Below are 16,420 nucleotides of genomic sequence, written 5' to 3'. Positions count from 1 at the left end.
CCACTTAGATAAGATTTAAACTTTACGTAAAGCTATTTTTTGTTAAGACCAGTGTGCCTTTGGAGATGGTTAGGCACTGTTTAATTATCATCTAGTGCTGCTATAACAGAAATACCACAGGTGGGTCTAACAAACAGAAATTTATGTTCTCACAGTTAGGAGGCTAGAAATCCAAATTCAGGGTGCTGGCTCTTGAGGGAAGGCTTTCTCTCTGTCAGCTCTGGATTAAGGTCCTTGTCTCTTCAGCTTCTGTTCTTTGGCAATCTTCATGTGGCGTGGCATTTCTCTTACCCATCTCTGCTTGCTTCTCTGTCCTAATCTGCTTTTTATATCTCAAAGGTGATTGGCTTAAAACATACCCTAACTGATATGGCCTCTTAACATAAAGAAAACCCATTACCAAATGGGATTATAACCACAGGTATAGGGGTTAGGAATTACACATACTTTGGGGGGACATAATTCAATATAACAGGCACCAAAAGCTGTGGCTAGCAACTGGCAAGGCAGGGTTTGGGGCATTTCCGAGCCCTGGCTGAAGCGTGCTCCTTCTGCCAGGAGAGCGGCGTTTCCCGGCACAGGCAGGCCCTTCTCAGTCTCCTGTTCTCCCTGAGGAGTGGGGCGCCCTGGGAGAGGCACAGACACCTTGTCTGTCCCTCCAGAGCTGGCCCAGTGGGGATGATTAGTGCAGCCCTGTCCCATGGTGAACCGCCTTCAGAGGAGGCAGGAGTGCCCTTAAATTAATCTGTGGAGACGTCTGCCCGCCCTGTTGGCATTTGGCTTTGTTCCACTGTCATTGCCAACGCAGTCATTGATACCCTGCTAGGCCTCTTTTCCAGCTACTGAAACTTCATGTACAAAGCTTTATCCTTTCCCAGACACACAGAAACTGACAGCCACACACCCACACCCAGTCTGTGACGAGCATTGTGCTATTCACACCATTTATGACCGAGGGGAGTGCTGCATTTAGCATGGGTGTGTGCTGAGGTCCACATTTGTGGCAACAAGCTTCAGCTTGAAGACCTAGAGAGCGTTCCATCTCAGACTTGGTTTGTTGCTGTTAACAGGTGCTGGTACTGTTTGGCAGAGCGGTGAACATTTTTCCCCTTTCCTACCTCCTGAATTTCTTCCGTGATCATAAAATCACACCAAAGATGATGTTCATCATGTGGTTTAGTGGTAAGTCGAATCCTGAAGAAACGGGCAGAAGGAAAATAAAGGTGCACCCCACACAGAGAGAATGCGCAGGTACCGGCGAGAGCCCTTTGAAAACGAATTTGCCTCAGAAACCAAAAATAGTAAAAGCTTCTATTTAACCGGCATCTACTGTGAAGGAAAGCAGCCCTGGTGGCGCAGTGGTCAGGGGCCCAGCTGCCACGGTTTCAGCCCCCCAGCAGTTCCACAGGAGACAGGGTGGCAGCCTGCTTCTGTAAAGATGACAGCCTTGGGAGTCCTCTGGGGAACTTCTGCCCTGTCCTGTACGGCTGCTGTGAGTCAGAGTCGCCTGGACGCCTATGGGTTTGGTTTGGGTCAGTGCCATAAAGCAGGCCCTGGGCTAGGCACTTGGCAGAGCCCCCATCGCAGCAGCGCTGTGAAATGGGCGGTGCTGGGCCTTTTCTACAGATGAGAAGGTTCAGGCTCAGAGGGAAAAGGACTTGCTTAGAGCAGGTGACTTCCTTGGCCTGAGGGGGCAGCCGGGGGTGAGAGACGATGACTCTGGGCTTATCTGTGTGAGGGTGTAGCCTGGGATGAGAGGTGGATGACTCTGGGTTTACCTCTGTGAGGGTATAGCTCGGGGTGAGAGGTGAATGACTCCGCGCTTACCTGTGTGCAGGTACAGGCCAGGGTGAGAGGTGAATAACTTCAGGCCTACCTCTGTGTTTTCCAGGTTGAAGTCATAATGTGCTCCAAACAAAACAGGTGAAAGCGGGAATTGTTTCGTACTACATGTTGTGTTTTCATTCAGTCGCAAAGTTCTGATTCTTTAAAGGTTTCCTATTTACGTGAAAGTTTCAGCTACTGTCTACTTTTTAAAGGATGGAAATGATTTCATAAATCTTTGGCTCCTAAAGAACTAGATCCTTAGGCATCTTTAAATTTTCTTTCGAGCAGTATACACAGTTCTTTATGCTTTCTTGTTAAAATATTTTAATTAAAGTATTTCCTTGTGGGGCGGGGTATAGGAGCATGCTTCATGAGGCTCTTCTCTAATCCAATAGCAGAGTCATAAATGTGTCTCAGGGTTCTCTTTCAAAAGGCTTTGTTTAAAAAAAAAAAGTGTATAGCGAGAGCTGCTCTATTTTTCCTCCATCTGTTTTGTCAGTGAGGAAAAAAGATTTTTTTTCTTTGGTTACCAATTCCTTAATTGCTTTTTTCTGTGAAGTGGTTGACCCAAGGCCTTGAAAATTCTAAGTGGAGACATTGCAATCTCATTGTCTAAGACAACTGGCCTTCCTGTCCAGCCTGCTTTGTAGTCAGCATCCCCCTTCCACAGGACACATCTGTCACATCACAGAAGTGCTTCCAGTGTCCGTAGGACACAGTCCAGGGTCCCTTTCAGAGTTGCAGGCCCTGCCTTGTCAGAGCCCAGCTCACATCCTTTACACAACACAGCTGTCCTGCTGGCCTTCCTCCTTGACTCTGGGCTGCTGTATCGGCTGTTCCCAATTGGAATGCTGGTCTCTCCTTCCCCACAACTCCCATCCTGATGTGAGGTCCTGTCGCCGTATGCCTGCCTGTCCAAGCCTTTGCTGACACAGGTACCTGCACGGTGTTTCTTCTCCCAGCTGCTCTGGGAGCGCCGTGAGGGCAAGGCCAGGACTGCCCTGTTCCCTTCCACATGGCTCCCGGTAAGCAGAAAGCACCTCCTAGAGGACAGTGCCGTTCCTCAGCTGCAGTCCACATCCAAGCCCAGCAGCAGCCTTGCTGGGGGACCAGAAAGGCAGTTAAGTGAGAGTTGATGGTGCAGTTCCTGGCAGCCGCTTACCCCCACCAGACACCCAGAGCACAGTCAGTGCTGCCAGCGGCTTTCTGTGCTGTTACCTGGGTGAGCTGCTTGGCCCTGGCAGGATGCTTGATTCACGTAGCCTCGGTTCCTCAGGTATATGTTGTTTACAGGGTTCCCTGTGACGGTCCAGTGTGACTGCATGTAGAGCACTTAGTGTGGGGCCGGGCACACAGTACTATACACTAGCTGTGTATTGTTTCTAAAATGTGAGTGTGGGCTTGGTTAACCCTTACGCTCACACATACACACTTGTGCTTTGTAGCCTGGCCAGGCCTTCTCATTGATCTGCTCAGCCATCCTGGGACGTGAGAGCAGGGGTGCAGTGTTATCAGCTCCCACATCCCTGCAGCCTGCCGTTGTCATACCCCAGAGCCTTCAGAAGGAGTCAGGGCTCTCCAGTGGGACATGGAGAATGCCTGACTGGTCAGTGATGTCACTCCACCCTCCCCTCTTAACCCGCATTCTGTGCCCACAGGCCTGCGGGGCGCCATCCCCTATGCCCTGAGCCTGCACCTGGACCTGGAGCCCATGGAGAAGCGGCAGCTCATCGGCACCACCACCATCATCATCGTGCTCTTTACCATCCTGCTGCTGGGTGGCAGCACCATGCCCCTCATCCGCCTCATGGACATTGAGGACGCCAAGGCACGGCGCCGGAGCAAGAAGGATGTCAACCTCAGTAAGACGGAGAAGATGGTGAGTGCCGGGGACTGAGGAGACGGGGGAGTAGAGAGAGGAGACTCTTTAAGGCACCTAGCACCACCCCCCCCATACACACACGTACAGGTACCCAACCTAGGAGGAGGGTTAGGGGAATGGGAGTTGGGAAGCATGGCTCTCTGGGGTGGGCTCTCTGCAGCCTCGTGACCTTGGAACCATGGAGGCTTCCCTCTCTGCATTGGCACGGGCGGCATGGCATACAAGGGGCAGGTCATACACTCCCCTGCCGGTAACCACACCAGCCATATGGCCCCAGGACTGGAAGGTGTCAGAATCCGATCGTTCCCTGACCTGAGGGGACGGTGGCTTACAGTGCCTGTGAGGTCTCTGAGAAGTGCCTTCTACCAAGGGCAGTCAAGGGCATAATTGGGGGTGGGAGGTGCTCAGGGCCCAGCTGCAGTAGAGGCTGAGACCCCCATAGCCCTGCCTACCCCTCCTTCTTCCACGCTGCCCTCCTGCCCCTGCCACTGGGCCAATCAGCCTCCATGGGGCCTCCTCCCCCTGTCTTCACCCTCAGGCCACCACATGCTGAGCCAGGCTCTCACCCACCTTCCTGCATGCACACGCACCCACACCCACACACACTCCCGTACATTCCCAGAAGTGCATCATTTTTCACTGGAGACCACTAGTAGCTTTAATGTGTAATTGAAGGCACAGAACTCCTCAGCCGGGAGAGGGGACATGGGCCACTTCTGACACTGGAGAACCAAGCTCTGCACCGGCCTTGGGCTCCACTCTCCACCCTGGGCCTGCCAGCAGTAGGCGGTGCTGAAAGGAGACCGCCGGGCCCCCTCCAGGCCTGTCCAGGCAAAACTTTCTCACTCTCAGGGACCCTTGCTCCCCACTCCACCTCCCAACTTTCCTGTTGAACAAAAGCTCTAGCATAGCAGCTCTCAGGCCTTTTCGCGTAGGTCAGAATCACTGGAGGGCTCGTGAACAGGCTGGTGAGCCACCGCCAGAGTGCCCTGCAGGTCTGGGGTGGCTCCTAAAGGACTTGCATTTCTAACAAGTTGCCACCTGCTGCCACTGCCAGTTCAGGTCCTGCACGCACACTTGGCGGAGCAGGGCTCCAGTCGGACCAGGCTGTCTCCTGAGAATCGAAGTGGCTGCTGTCGGCTGCCCTCTGTGCTGCAGGCACCGCTTCCCCTTCACTTGGGCTGTCTCAGGTCATCCTGATAACCTGCAGGAAGCAGATGTTCTCATTGTCCCATTTTATAGACCAGAGCACTGAGGCCCAGAGAGGCCAAATCAAGGGCCCGAGGTCACAGAGCTGCCCACTGGTAGAGCTGGATTCAGACTCCAGAACTGTGCACCACTGCACTGCATCAGTAGCTCCCCAAGTGAACCAGCAGCATCGCCTGGAAATTTGTTAGAAATGCAATTCCTCAGGCCCTGCCCAGACCTCTGCAGGTGGGCCTGGCAGTCTGTATCCACAAGGCCTCCTGCTGATTCCGATGCAGGCGGAACTGGAAGACCACGCGTGAAAGCACCCTGCCCTCCCACTCTGCTCTCCCACGGCTGCTCCTGCACTGCTAGTGGAGGCCCCAGAGGAGAGACCAGTGGACTGTGCCAACTGCCCAGCATGCTCATTCTGGTTCAGAGCGGTTCCTTCCCACCCAGAGCAGCAGACACTGCCTTCACATCTCCTGCCTGCCTTCGGTGGGCCCTGGAGAGGGTGGGGCGCCCCTCCTGGTGGGCACTGCTCTGGTCTGGAGCAGGACCAAGGTGGGCCTGCACTGACCCTGGACCTCATCATCACCTCCAGACTTCCCTTTCCAGTCATTCACTCGTCCCTCTGCTTGCATGCGTGGACTTGATCAGCAAACACCTGCCCACAGCAGAGAACCCTTGCTAGCTGAGCCACAAGCAAAAGAGGTCAAAAGAGCCTACATGGTTAATGTGCCAGTAACGAGATAGCCTACAACAGCCATTCTCAGTCCTGGCTGCATGTTAGAACAACCTGAGGAGCTTAAAAGACCAACCCCAAGCCTCGGTAGTCATGGCCCCCAGACCTTCTGCTGGCCCAGGACAGGAACCGTTCCAAAGCCAACTCTTCAGACATGGATTGGACTGGATGATGGGTTGGAGAGGGATGCTGGTGAGGAGTGAGCTTCTTGGATCAGGTGGACACTTGAGACTATGTTGGCATCTCCTGCCTGGAAGGTAGCTGAGAGGGTAGAGGGGTTTAGAAGCCGGCACAATGGACACGAAAAGAGAGAGTAGAGGGAGGGAGCAGGCTGTCTCATTAGGGGGAGAGTAATTGGGAGTTATGTAGCAAGGTGTTTTTTTAGCAAGGTGTATATAAGTTTTTATGAGAGACTGACTTGATTTGTAAACTTTGACTCAAAGCACAATAAAAATTATTTAAAAAAAAAAAAAAAAAAACCCCAGGCCCTTCCCAGGACTCTGACTTCCCTGCCTTGGGAGGGGTCCTGGCCATCCGCTGCAGTTGTCACATCCTGCCTACCTCCCTACAGCTCCTGGGAGGGGCGTTTGCTGCCCGCAGACTCTGGGATTCTAAAGTACAGCTAGGGCTGGGGTCCCTGGCCCAGTCGGCCCTGGTGGCCAGGGGTGGGTGAGCGGGGCCTCCTGGAGATGCCAGCCTGAAGCGTGCCTCGCTACCTTCCGTCCTCCAGGGCAACACCATCGAGTCGGAGCACCTGTCGGAGCTGACTGAGGAGGAGTACGAGGCCCACTACATCAGGCGGCAGGACCTCAAAGGCTTCATGTGGTTGGACGCCAAGTACCTGAACCCCTTCTTCACACGGAGGTTGACCCAGGAGGTGGGTCCCGAAGGCCCATGGGCCTGCAGCCCACACGCTAGGGTCTCCTCGCCTTCCCCGCTGAGACCTACAGGGGCCAAGCAGGGTGGGAAGGCTCTCGTGCTGTGCCTGCTGTGCTGGGGGGGTGGCTGGCCGGCCCCTCCTCCCACCTGGCTCTCCCCTCCCGGGCCAGCAGGGCTGGGTTGGCTGGAATTCAGCATCTGCTGGTTTTCTGTGCTGCTGCACTTAGTGCCGGGTAATAATAGACTTGTTAACACAGTTTGGTTTTCTGGATTATGGACTCGGGCCATTGATCAGTGCTAAATCTGAGCTGAGGGATTACATCTGGGCCTTTCAGCCGTGCCGGGGCCCATGATGGCCCAGACTCGGGACTCGTTTTCTGTCCCCCTGGGCACTGCTAGCCTCTGGGTGGTAGTGAGTGATGGCCTGTCTCAGGGACAGGGATGAGTTTGGGCCTGCTTTGCTCAAGCCCTTAGCCTGCCCCATGCAGGGGGTAGCCCGGCTATGGGGATGGGGGCTTGTCTGGCTGGCCTTGTCTCATCTGTCAGTGGTCAGGACAGCTCTCAGCAGGTCGCTCTACTACCAGCCAGGCACTGCGCTGGGATTTTCCCTGGCTGCTTCATTTCATTCTCCTAACGGCTCATGCAGTAGATGCAGCTATGAGCTCACTAGACAGCTAGGGAGACTGAGGCCCAGAGAGATGAAGGAGCCCACCCAAGGTCATACAGTCAAGCTGGGTCAGGGCCCAAGTGTATCTGATTCCAGACACATTTCTGACACCACACCTGCTGCCTACTCTTTGATTTCTGAATGATGCCTCCTGTTACTTCCACCTCCACAAAGAAAGATCTCAGCTGGCATTAGTTGGACAGCACTTTAAAAGTGCCTGTGGCCATTCACCCTGCCCCCCTGACACACACACACACAGTACCAGAGCCTCCCTCCCTTCCTTGGCACTGACCCAAAGACTGGCGCGGACTTAATTGTGTCTCTTGCCCCAGGACCTCCACCACGGACGGATCCAGATGAAAACCCTCACCAACAAGTGGTACGAGGAGGTGCGCCAGGGCCCCTCAGGCTCCGAGGATGACGAGCAGGAGCTCCTCTGACCCACAGGCTGCCAGGGCTTTGGGCAGGCAGGGCCACAGGCTGCCCTCCGCCACCCTCCCGCTCCCAGGAGCGGCATTTGCTGCCCACAGACACCCAGCAAGGGCCACCGGAGGCAGCATCTCCAGAGGGTAAGAGAGCTGGTGAAGTAATGCCCAGAGTTGCCCTAACGCGGAACAGCCCAGGCCTGTGTAGCCAGGGGCTTCTTCTGAAGCGAGCATCCTCGCTCCTCACTGAGTTGGACTCTGCACTCAGTGTTGCTTTTCGGCCCACAGATTGGGGTGACCCCCATCCCGGGTAAAATGCTTCCTTCTACAGCCGGGGCGAGCAGTCACTGGCAGGACAGGGTGCCTGTGCCTGAGAGGAGTCCTGCGTGACGCCCGACAAGCACCAGGCTGTGGGGCTGGGTGTGCCAACCCCCTGCACCCATTGCAGCCCCAGGAGCAGGCTGCCAAGGCAGTGGGCACCTTCCTGCTGGAATGGGCACCTACACCAGCCGGGGAGAAGCCAGGTGCTGTTCCCATCAGAATCATCAGGGCGTCTAGGGCCTTGGTGGTGGCGGCGGTGGTGGCGGCGGCGGTGGCGGCAGCAGCATCAGCAGCGAGTACAGCCTCCGTGGGAGGGCCTAGAAACCTCGACAATCTCCTACTCCCCTCTGGTGGTTTGTGATGGTTCACACTCCCCAAAAAGGGAAACCGAGTGACCTTTTTTGTTTCTTATTGACGAGCACCTGGCAGGCTCTTGCTGGGGAAGGCAGCTGCAATCCTCTGGGGACACTGAATGTTTACAGGAGCCCGGTGCAGGCCACGGCCTCCTCTAGAACCCACTGGAAGCTACAGCCCTGGTTTGAGGAGCAAGCCTAGTCTATGGGATCAGAGTGCCCTCTAGAGGGAAAAGCTAGCAGTACAGGGTTCGTGCAGGCAAGCAGCTGCTGCTTTTAATTCAGTTCAGAGTCTGCTTTTACAAAGTAGTGAGAGTCCGGCAGTCGCTTGCCGCCATCTGACCCCCTCCCCCACAACAACTGTCCCCTACCGAATTGTTCTTGGTTTGTCCAACTGGAATTGCCTTTTCCTGGGCTGAAGGTGTCTGTGCACCATTTACCTGCTGCCACCTTCTCTGCTAAGCCGGGGTTTCTTCCTCTCCCAGTTACCTACCAGCTCAACAAAGCTCTGGGGCTGGGGCTGGGGCCAGTGCCTGGTTCTTCTCCCCTCCCCGACCCACTGGGACCCCAGTGGCCTGGAGTCAGCTGCAGCCAGAGCCTCACCTGGGACCCCCAAGTGGCTGCCACCACCCCAGGCCTCAGTCAGAGTGTTTCCATGCTCTCTCTCTCTCTCTCATGCTCACACACTCCTTGGCTCTGCCTCTGGGGCCAGCTTAGGGTGAAGAGCTGCCAGTTATGTCCAGATGGAATGGAGCCACTGAATGTCGCATTCTCCCCTCACCTGCGATCAACAGGCCTTACAGCTACTTGGCTCCGCCTCTCTGCAGGTGGTTGACAAGGTGCACATGTGGCTCTGGGTCACACTTGGTGCCTAGGGGCTCACCCAGCTCAGCCCTCCAGGTGGTTTATTCCTCATGTACTTGTCCTTAGCTCTCTGTGGGGATAGGGTGGGCCCTAGGCTGGTAGCAAGTGTGTCTCCATCTCTTCTGCCTCAGGCAGTGTGGCTTAGGGCGTTAAGGAGGGCTTGACCACAGGGCCCTGCAGGCCTCACATGCTGTTTGTGAGGCTGCACCCCAACCATGACACCTTCCCTTCCCAGAAGTGCAAGTGCAAGGCCAGTCAGGCAAGCAGCGCGAGGTTTCCTTTTTGTGCATGAAAAGTAAGCTTGTACTAAATAGAGCTAAAATACAATCATTTCTCTTTTAGGAATCTCCCACCTTAAATTAACCCCATAATTTTGAACCAGAACATTTTACCCACTTTTTTTTTTAGTATCCCACTGAAGGGGCACTGCCTTGTGTACTCAGTCTCCATAGCGTCCTTTCAGTGAAGAAGTAAGACAGGAGCTGAAGGTGTGGGAAAGGACCTTTGCCCACAACTGAGGGGAGCCAGGCTGACTTGGGGGCGGCAGGGGTGGGGAGGGCTCTGAGGCCAGGAGACCTGTGCTCACTGATTGTTCTCCCACAGCCCAGCTCTGGGAGCAAGTTACTTTCTCCCTTAAAATTCAGCGTCTGATCTCAGAGGTTTAAGTTGCTTTGCAAGCTGGCTTGCTTGCCAGCCAGGATTTTTTTTTTTTCATTTTCTGGCTGTGAGTTCATAGACTAAACAGTGAACAGTCAGGATCTTCAGTTCAGACTGGCCCCTTGTAACCAAATACTGATGCCCCGCCATGCCCCACCCAGCCTTCTCCTTTTAGCTGGCACCTGTAGATGACACTACACCAGCAGGGTAGCACACAGTGGGCTTGGTAGGAGATCCCCAAGGTGTGCTGTGGCAGCCCCTTTCTGGAAGGCACCAGTGAGTGCCTGCCTCCATCTCCCGTGAGCCTCTTCTGCCCCCTCCTGGCTGAGGGAGGGTTCAACCCAGAAGAGTGTGCCTGTGCAGATCTGGGTGACCTGTATTCTCCTCAGCAGTCTGTTTGCCTTTGTAGCAAGCAAAAGATTTTCTTAGAATGTACAGCAAGAAAAAGGCCTGGGAGATCTGTTTTTCTGGCGGATTTTTTTCAGATAATCTGTGAATCAAAAATTGCTGCTGTTTACCTTTAGCACACCTAATAATTCTCTTATTTGGGGGCAGTTAATGCCTAGAAGATAGAAAAATCCCCATTTTAGCCATAACTTCCTGCATGTTTCTTTCCTCTCGGGCCTAGGCCATGAGAGAGGAGCGTTGTAGCACGTAGAAGGGTAGCCCTTTAGAGTGAGCTGAAGGCTGTGAGTGGCCTTTGGAAATGCTGGCCCCTTAGCCAGTGAACCAAGAAGACATGCCCGTCTTGGGGATCCCTGCAGCTGCAGCCTTTCCCCACCCCCCACCCCTACCCCTTCACAGCAGGCCCTGCAATTTAGGACCACTTCTGGAAATAAATGGCATGCTTTCTGTAGCCCTGTGGTTGTAGGACCCCTTGGATCAACCACCCCGAGCATGTGAGGCCTTACAGGGAAAGAACAACAACCTCCAGGTCCCCAGAGGTTGAGTTTGCAGTGGCCAGCCAAGAGCCAAGGCCAGGCTGGGGTGGCTCAGTCCCATTGTCTGGTGCTCAGACACTCAACCCAGGGGCAGAACTAAACCCTCCTTCTCCCCAGAAACTAGCCACCTCTTTGTACAGCCGGGAATGCTGCCTGGGCCCCGGCTGGCCCAGAATGTTGTCAGCCCCCAAGTGCACCGAATCCGCCAATTCACTGGCCAGTGGTAGGTTCCTTTGTACGTGAGGGAATGCAGAAAGATTGGAGAGCAGGGGTCCTCCTCGCCTTAAACTGCATCAGAGGTGCTGTCAGCAAGGTTCGGCCTCGCTAGGTCCCAGGTCCACGCTCTCACAGGGGCTTTGCACTTGGTAAAGCTCTCAGCGTGGTGGCTAAGGACCCCACTGCTGTTTTGGAAGTGGGGAGGGTGTGGGCCAGGGTGACCCAAGGTGGGCCTCTTCTTTCAACTGGTCCCAACTCCAGTGCAAAGAGAAGTCTCTGTGTCCTCTGCTGTTTATTAGGACTTAAAGTGCAAGAAAGAAAGGAAAAGCACCTCCCCCCCAACTCCCTGGGCATGTCTCCTGCTGGTTGGGGAGGGGGAACCAAATCTGAAACAGGTCTGATGCAGCAACCAGAATCATTAAAAAGTTCTACCAGGAACCCAGTCTCCAAAGCCCCAGGCAGTGTTTTAAATGAACACACACCAGAGTCCGAAGCAAAGGCTTAAAGAGAAATTGCCACACTCCCCTCCACAAGCTCCTACCCTTCCTCACACAGGAGTGAGGTATTAGGGACTTCCATTGTCACGGTACCATGTGACAAAAGAAGGCAGCCTTCCCTGTCCCCCACCACCACCCCACTGCCCACACCACCTTCTCACCCATTCCCACCCTTAACCCCATCCCAGAGAGGGTAAGAATACATTGGTCATCTCCCTGGCTGCTGTGTGAGCTTGCCCCATTGCAGGGGACAGAGCTGGTGGGTGGTGCAGGTCTCCAGGCTGCATCCCAGGTAGCCGCTGGACAGTGAATATGCAGATGGGTGGTCACAGGAGAAAGCCAGCTGTCAGCCCTCCTGGCCCATGCTCACCAGGCCCATCTGTGCTATAGGAGAGCCTGGGGTCCTCCACTGGCGTCTCTCTCAGGCACCTCCTTACTCAGACAGCCGGCATGTTCGGGCCTACACCAAAGGACTTTAGTGTTTTCTCCAGATAAAGCTCCTGCAAAGCTTGATTTGTCCTCAAAGCTAATCAGAACCTCTTCCTTTTAGTGATTTTCTTTGTAAAAGGGAAGGATTTTTTTAAGTACTGTCTTGTCTTTTGTTTTATGGACTGGTGAAAAGGTCAGGCCGATTCTTTTGCCCTCCCCCAAGGAAACTGTGATGGGCGTCAGTGAAACACCTGATTTCTGCGGAATTCTTTGCTTCTCTTCTGGACTTGGGCTTTGTGTTGGAGACGGGGAGGGTCCATCAGAGAGGTGTGGGACCTGTAACTGCTGTGCTGGCTGTGGAATCTTTATCACTCTGAACTTGTGAAAGATTTCAAAAATGGAAGGAGAACAGTAATGCCACTGGGTATTTATTTATTTAGAAATAAAAATGAATACTGCTGTCTCGGAACCGTCCTCTGTCTCATGTTAAGGGGACTTTAACGCTTGGATCATACTCCTCAGGCTTGGCTGTGTGCCACATACTACCCAGCCTCCTTCTCGGTCAGCCACAGACATGTCCCCAGTGAGGCATGGTGGTTAGGAGTCCAGCTTTGGGTCAGGCAGTCCTGGGATGGAGCCCACCTCTGCCCTTAGTGAGGCGCACTTGAGGTCTAGCAGAAGAGCTCAGAGCGTGGGCTGCTTTTCCTGAAGCTTCTAGCTCTGATCTCAGAGGGTGAGTCCTCAGGCTGGGCTGCTGTCCTTTCCTGGGATTTCTGTCAGCCCCTGGGGGCCTTGGCCCTCTGGACCCACACTCCCCACACGCCCTCTGCTAACATATTATCTGTGGCCAAGTCTTGGCTATTGGTTTATTTATATCCCCACATATTTCCAAAGGCATCCGAAGCTGATTATGGTAACAGCACAAACAAAACAATGCACATGATACAAAAAACCAGGCAGGAGAGCCCGTCCTGACCCCAGGCACGGGGCTGTCTGGCAAGGAGGCGAGAACTGGGCCTCTTTGGTCCCTCCCAGCCCTGTACTTAGTCCTCCACCCCATTCTACAGCCAAAGAAGGAAGAAGAAATTCCACCCCTGCCCATACCAGGGCTCCAAACCAGGTCAGCAGGGAGCGGAAGGAGGGAAGCAAGGGCTGGGTGAAGACACACACAGGTGCCTCTCAGCTCCCATTGTCCCTTTTTTTTTCCCCCAATAATTTATTTTTTGCTGTTGAGAATATTCACCAGTTCAAAATTTTGTGCACGTACAATTCAGTGATTACATTCTTCAAGTTGTGCGGCCATTCTCACCCTACTTCTCTGAGTTGTTCCTCCTCTATTAACATAAACTCACTGCCCCCTAAGGTTCCTATCTCCTCTTTGAGTTGCTGTTGTCAGTTTGATTCCATATAGCTCTTTAAAAGAGCACAATGCTGAAGGCAGTCACTGTTCCACTTACGGTAGCCATCCGGATTGAGAGAGAGGATTGAGAGAGATGATCCTACCGTAATAGAAACCTCAGGCTGGTGACAGACATAACCGACACACAGCCTCAGGGTCAGGGAGAGATGAAGGGAACTCTGGCAAACACAAAGCAGTTTTTCCCAGGCCCCCTGACTGCAAGGGAGGCTGGGAGATGAGGTTTTGCTGAGCACAGCGTCACCTGATCTATCAGTAGAGTGGGGGTGGGGGATGGATTCTGAGTGGCAGGAGCCACAGAGGGAACTGGGTGCTTTCATTCATTCACATTTCCACCCTTCACAACCCATTGAAAGAGCTCTTGGGGTGGTGGGCAGCAACAAGGGAGGAAGTATTTTCCCTAGAGGCCAGAAAGTTGAGGGGGGAGGGTCAAAAGTGAGGCCCCCACAGCCCACAGGGCAGCTAAGGGGAGATGAAGTTGGCCTGGAGAGTGGCCCTACTGCTCTTGACTTTAGTCTGGCTGATGGAGCCAGGCCCTCTGGGACTCCCAGCTTTCCCCAGAATCCAGAATAAGCAATGAGGCCCTCTGCCTCTGGCCCAGAGACCTTCATTCAGAACCCGGAGGAACATGGGGGGCTCGGCCTGTGTGAAGGGGTCCAGGCTGGCCGAGGCCAACAGTGCCTGGGTGCTGAGAGCCGGCGCTGGGTGCTCTCTTCTTTAAACAACTTTGTGAAAATGGGTGCACTGTGTAAAGTAAACCCCTACCCCATCCCCCAGCCCACTTGCCTCCCCAGAAGCCAGATGCTGTCTTGGGGATCCTTCAGGATAGTGCAGGTATATACAAAAATCGTGTATATACATGTTTTTACATAAATGATACACTACATCTAGCTTATGTTTTTAACAACGTATCTTCAAGATCATTCCACATAAACAGCAGCTACAAAGCATTCCCTCACAAGTGGACACCTGTCTCCAGATTTTTGCCATTATGAGTGATGCAGCATGCAGCTCTTTGGGCACAGAGCCCTGCACGCTCGTGCAGTTACATCCGAGGGTTAATCCTAGAAGTGGAATGACTAGACCAATGTGCTCTCTGCAGGCATCTACCCAGTTTATGCTCAGGCCCGCAGGATGTGAAAGTAGGGCCAGTGTAGAATTTGCTTAGACCTGGATCTCAGGAGGCATTCTAGTCAGACCCCCAGTTTTAAAGATGGCAAAACTGAAGCCCATCAAGTTGTCCCTGTAGGGTAAGTTGTTCCCCGGGCCTGATGGGCTTTCAGCAGAGGCTACTGGGGGAAGAATCCCACTCCAGGGCTTGCCTTAGACCCCTTCGGAGATTTGCTGACTCTCTGGCCTGCTCCTGGTCAGTGAGGCGGATGAAAAGCCAGGACAACAACCCAGGCACCTGGGAGGTGCAAAAGCTGAGTGTGAGCCAGGGGTCTTGCTCCCTGTGTGCCCTTGAGCAAGTTACCTCACCTTTCTGAGCCTCATTCTTTTTTGTAGATCAAAGACAATCTTAGTATCAACCCCTGAAGGGCACAGGGAGTCAGAGGGCCAATGCCCTGGCAGAGTGTAAGTTGCCCCTAAGTGGAGATCGTCTTCATCAATATTTACGGACCTGCAGGAAAGCAGGCAGGAATCAGCCATACCCCGCCCCCCCCCCCCCCCCCGCACCCCAGGAGGCCACCCAGGAGACCTGGGGCTTTAGCATCAGTCAGGTCAGGGCCAGCCTGGTCCTCAGGACAGAAGGGACCGGGAACCCTCTGTACACACACAACAGCTGAAATCCTGATGCAGATGGGGAAGACACCAGCACCAGGTCTGCTTACCAAAGACCACAAAGACGTAGTTGGTTGATTTTGTGGCAAAGGTGAGCTGCTGGTGGGAGGGCCAGCATGGTGAAAACCTATCAAAACCCTTGAAGTGGCCATCTGTTTTGACCCAGCAATTCCACTCACAGGAATTTACTAAGGACATAATGAATGTGCACAAAAATTTGACTCCGAAAACGGTCGTCCTGGCAAACAGTCTCTGTCCATTGATAGGGGATTGGTGAGATAAATGATAGAATATTTGCCAGTTATTAAAGAACGTGGAAAAAAAGATGTTCCTGATGTATTGGGCCAGCATCTCGTTACCTTTAGAAAGACAAGAATTTCACCTCCTCCTTATAGGCTGAGGTATCAGAATGACAAAAAAGGAATCTAGGAATTTTAGTACATGGCTTTTTAGCATACACATTCTACTTCTCACACACCCACTGATCCCTGATGTGGCAAACCTGTTGCTTGCCCCCTCAGCCACCATTTCTTCTCTGTGCCCCATCGTCTTTGCTAAGAGAACCCATTTTGTTTGTGTAACAGGTCACCATATGCTTCAAAGGGTAACTGGGCCCATTTCCAGTCCAGGCTATTCCTGGTCCTTCCACTCCCCTTGCTTGTGACTGGCCGAGGAATGGCTCTATGACCCAGTTCCGGTATAACAAAGAAATGTTTCCTCACTCATTAGACACTCAAGGACGGAAAGTACCCTCTTCCCATTTCCTGGCTTTTGCCTCCCGTTATGTGAGGATGGAGTGCCTGGACTTGCTGCAGCCATTTTGACACCACGAGGGAAGACTTCACAACATGCGGAGTGGAAAGACAGAAAGCCCAGGGGTTCATTTTTTTCCCCCAAGTCAAAAGCTTTTATTATGTGTGAGGCATTGGACTCACCAAATCTATGTGGTTAGAATTTGATGCAGCTCAGTGCTATCTTCTCCACTGGCCTATCTTTTTGTTTTTTAATGTTAAAACATGGCAAATGAACAAATTAATAAAAATCAGTTGCCATCAAGTCAATTCTGACTCATGGCAACCCGGTGTGTCAGAGTAGACCTGTGCTCCATAGGGTTTTCAATGGCTGACTTTTCGGAAGATCACCAGGACTTCATTCATCCCGTGGGTCCTTAACGACACTGTTGCACCACTAAATTAACAAATGCCAGAATTGCCCTTCCCGGGATCTCATTATGTGAGGCAATACATATCCTTATTGTTCACACCACTTCTGGTTGGGTTTTCTGTTGTGGCAAAAATACTACTAACTGGTAAAACTACATGAAGTTAGAAAA

General features: G+C 53.2%; 1 protein-coding gene across 10 annotated transcripts in view; it reads left to right on the top strand.

Annotated features, from left to right (window-relative positions):
- Window positions 1-16,413, top strand: part of SLC9A8 (solute carrier family 9 member A8) — an 82,312-nt gene extending 65,899 nt beyond the window's left edge. For 3 of the 10 annotated variants that reach the window (XM_049868921.1, XM_049868918.1, XM_049868919.1), the window contains 4 exons: window positions 1,071-1,182; window positions 3,486-3,706; window positions 6,370-6,516; window positions 7,518-14,932. In XM_049868921.1, coding sequence (XP_049724878.1) covers window positions 1,071-1,182; window positions 3,486-3,706; window positions 6,370-6,516; window positions 7,518-7,625 — 588 coding nt within the window. In that variant the 3' untranslated portion in view covers window positions 7,626-14,932. The other 7 variants (XM_049868920.1, XM_049868916.1, XM_049868917.1 and 4 more) reach the window with 5 other exon arrangements.
- The last annotated feature ends 7 nt before the right edge of the window (window positions 16,414-16,420 follow it).

Source organism: Elephas maximus, chromosome 25, assembly GCF_024166365.1.
Source record: "Elephas maximus indicus isolate mEleMax1 chromosome 25, mEleMax1 primary haplotype, whole genome shotgun sequence".
Classification (NCBI taxonomy): domain Eukaryota; kingdom Metazoa; phylum Chordata; class Mammalia; order Proboscidea; family Elephantidae; genus Elephas; species Elephas maximus.
Note: the sequence above shows the minus strand (reverse complement) of the source record. Positions and strands in the feature narration are given on the sequence as shown.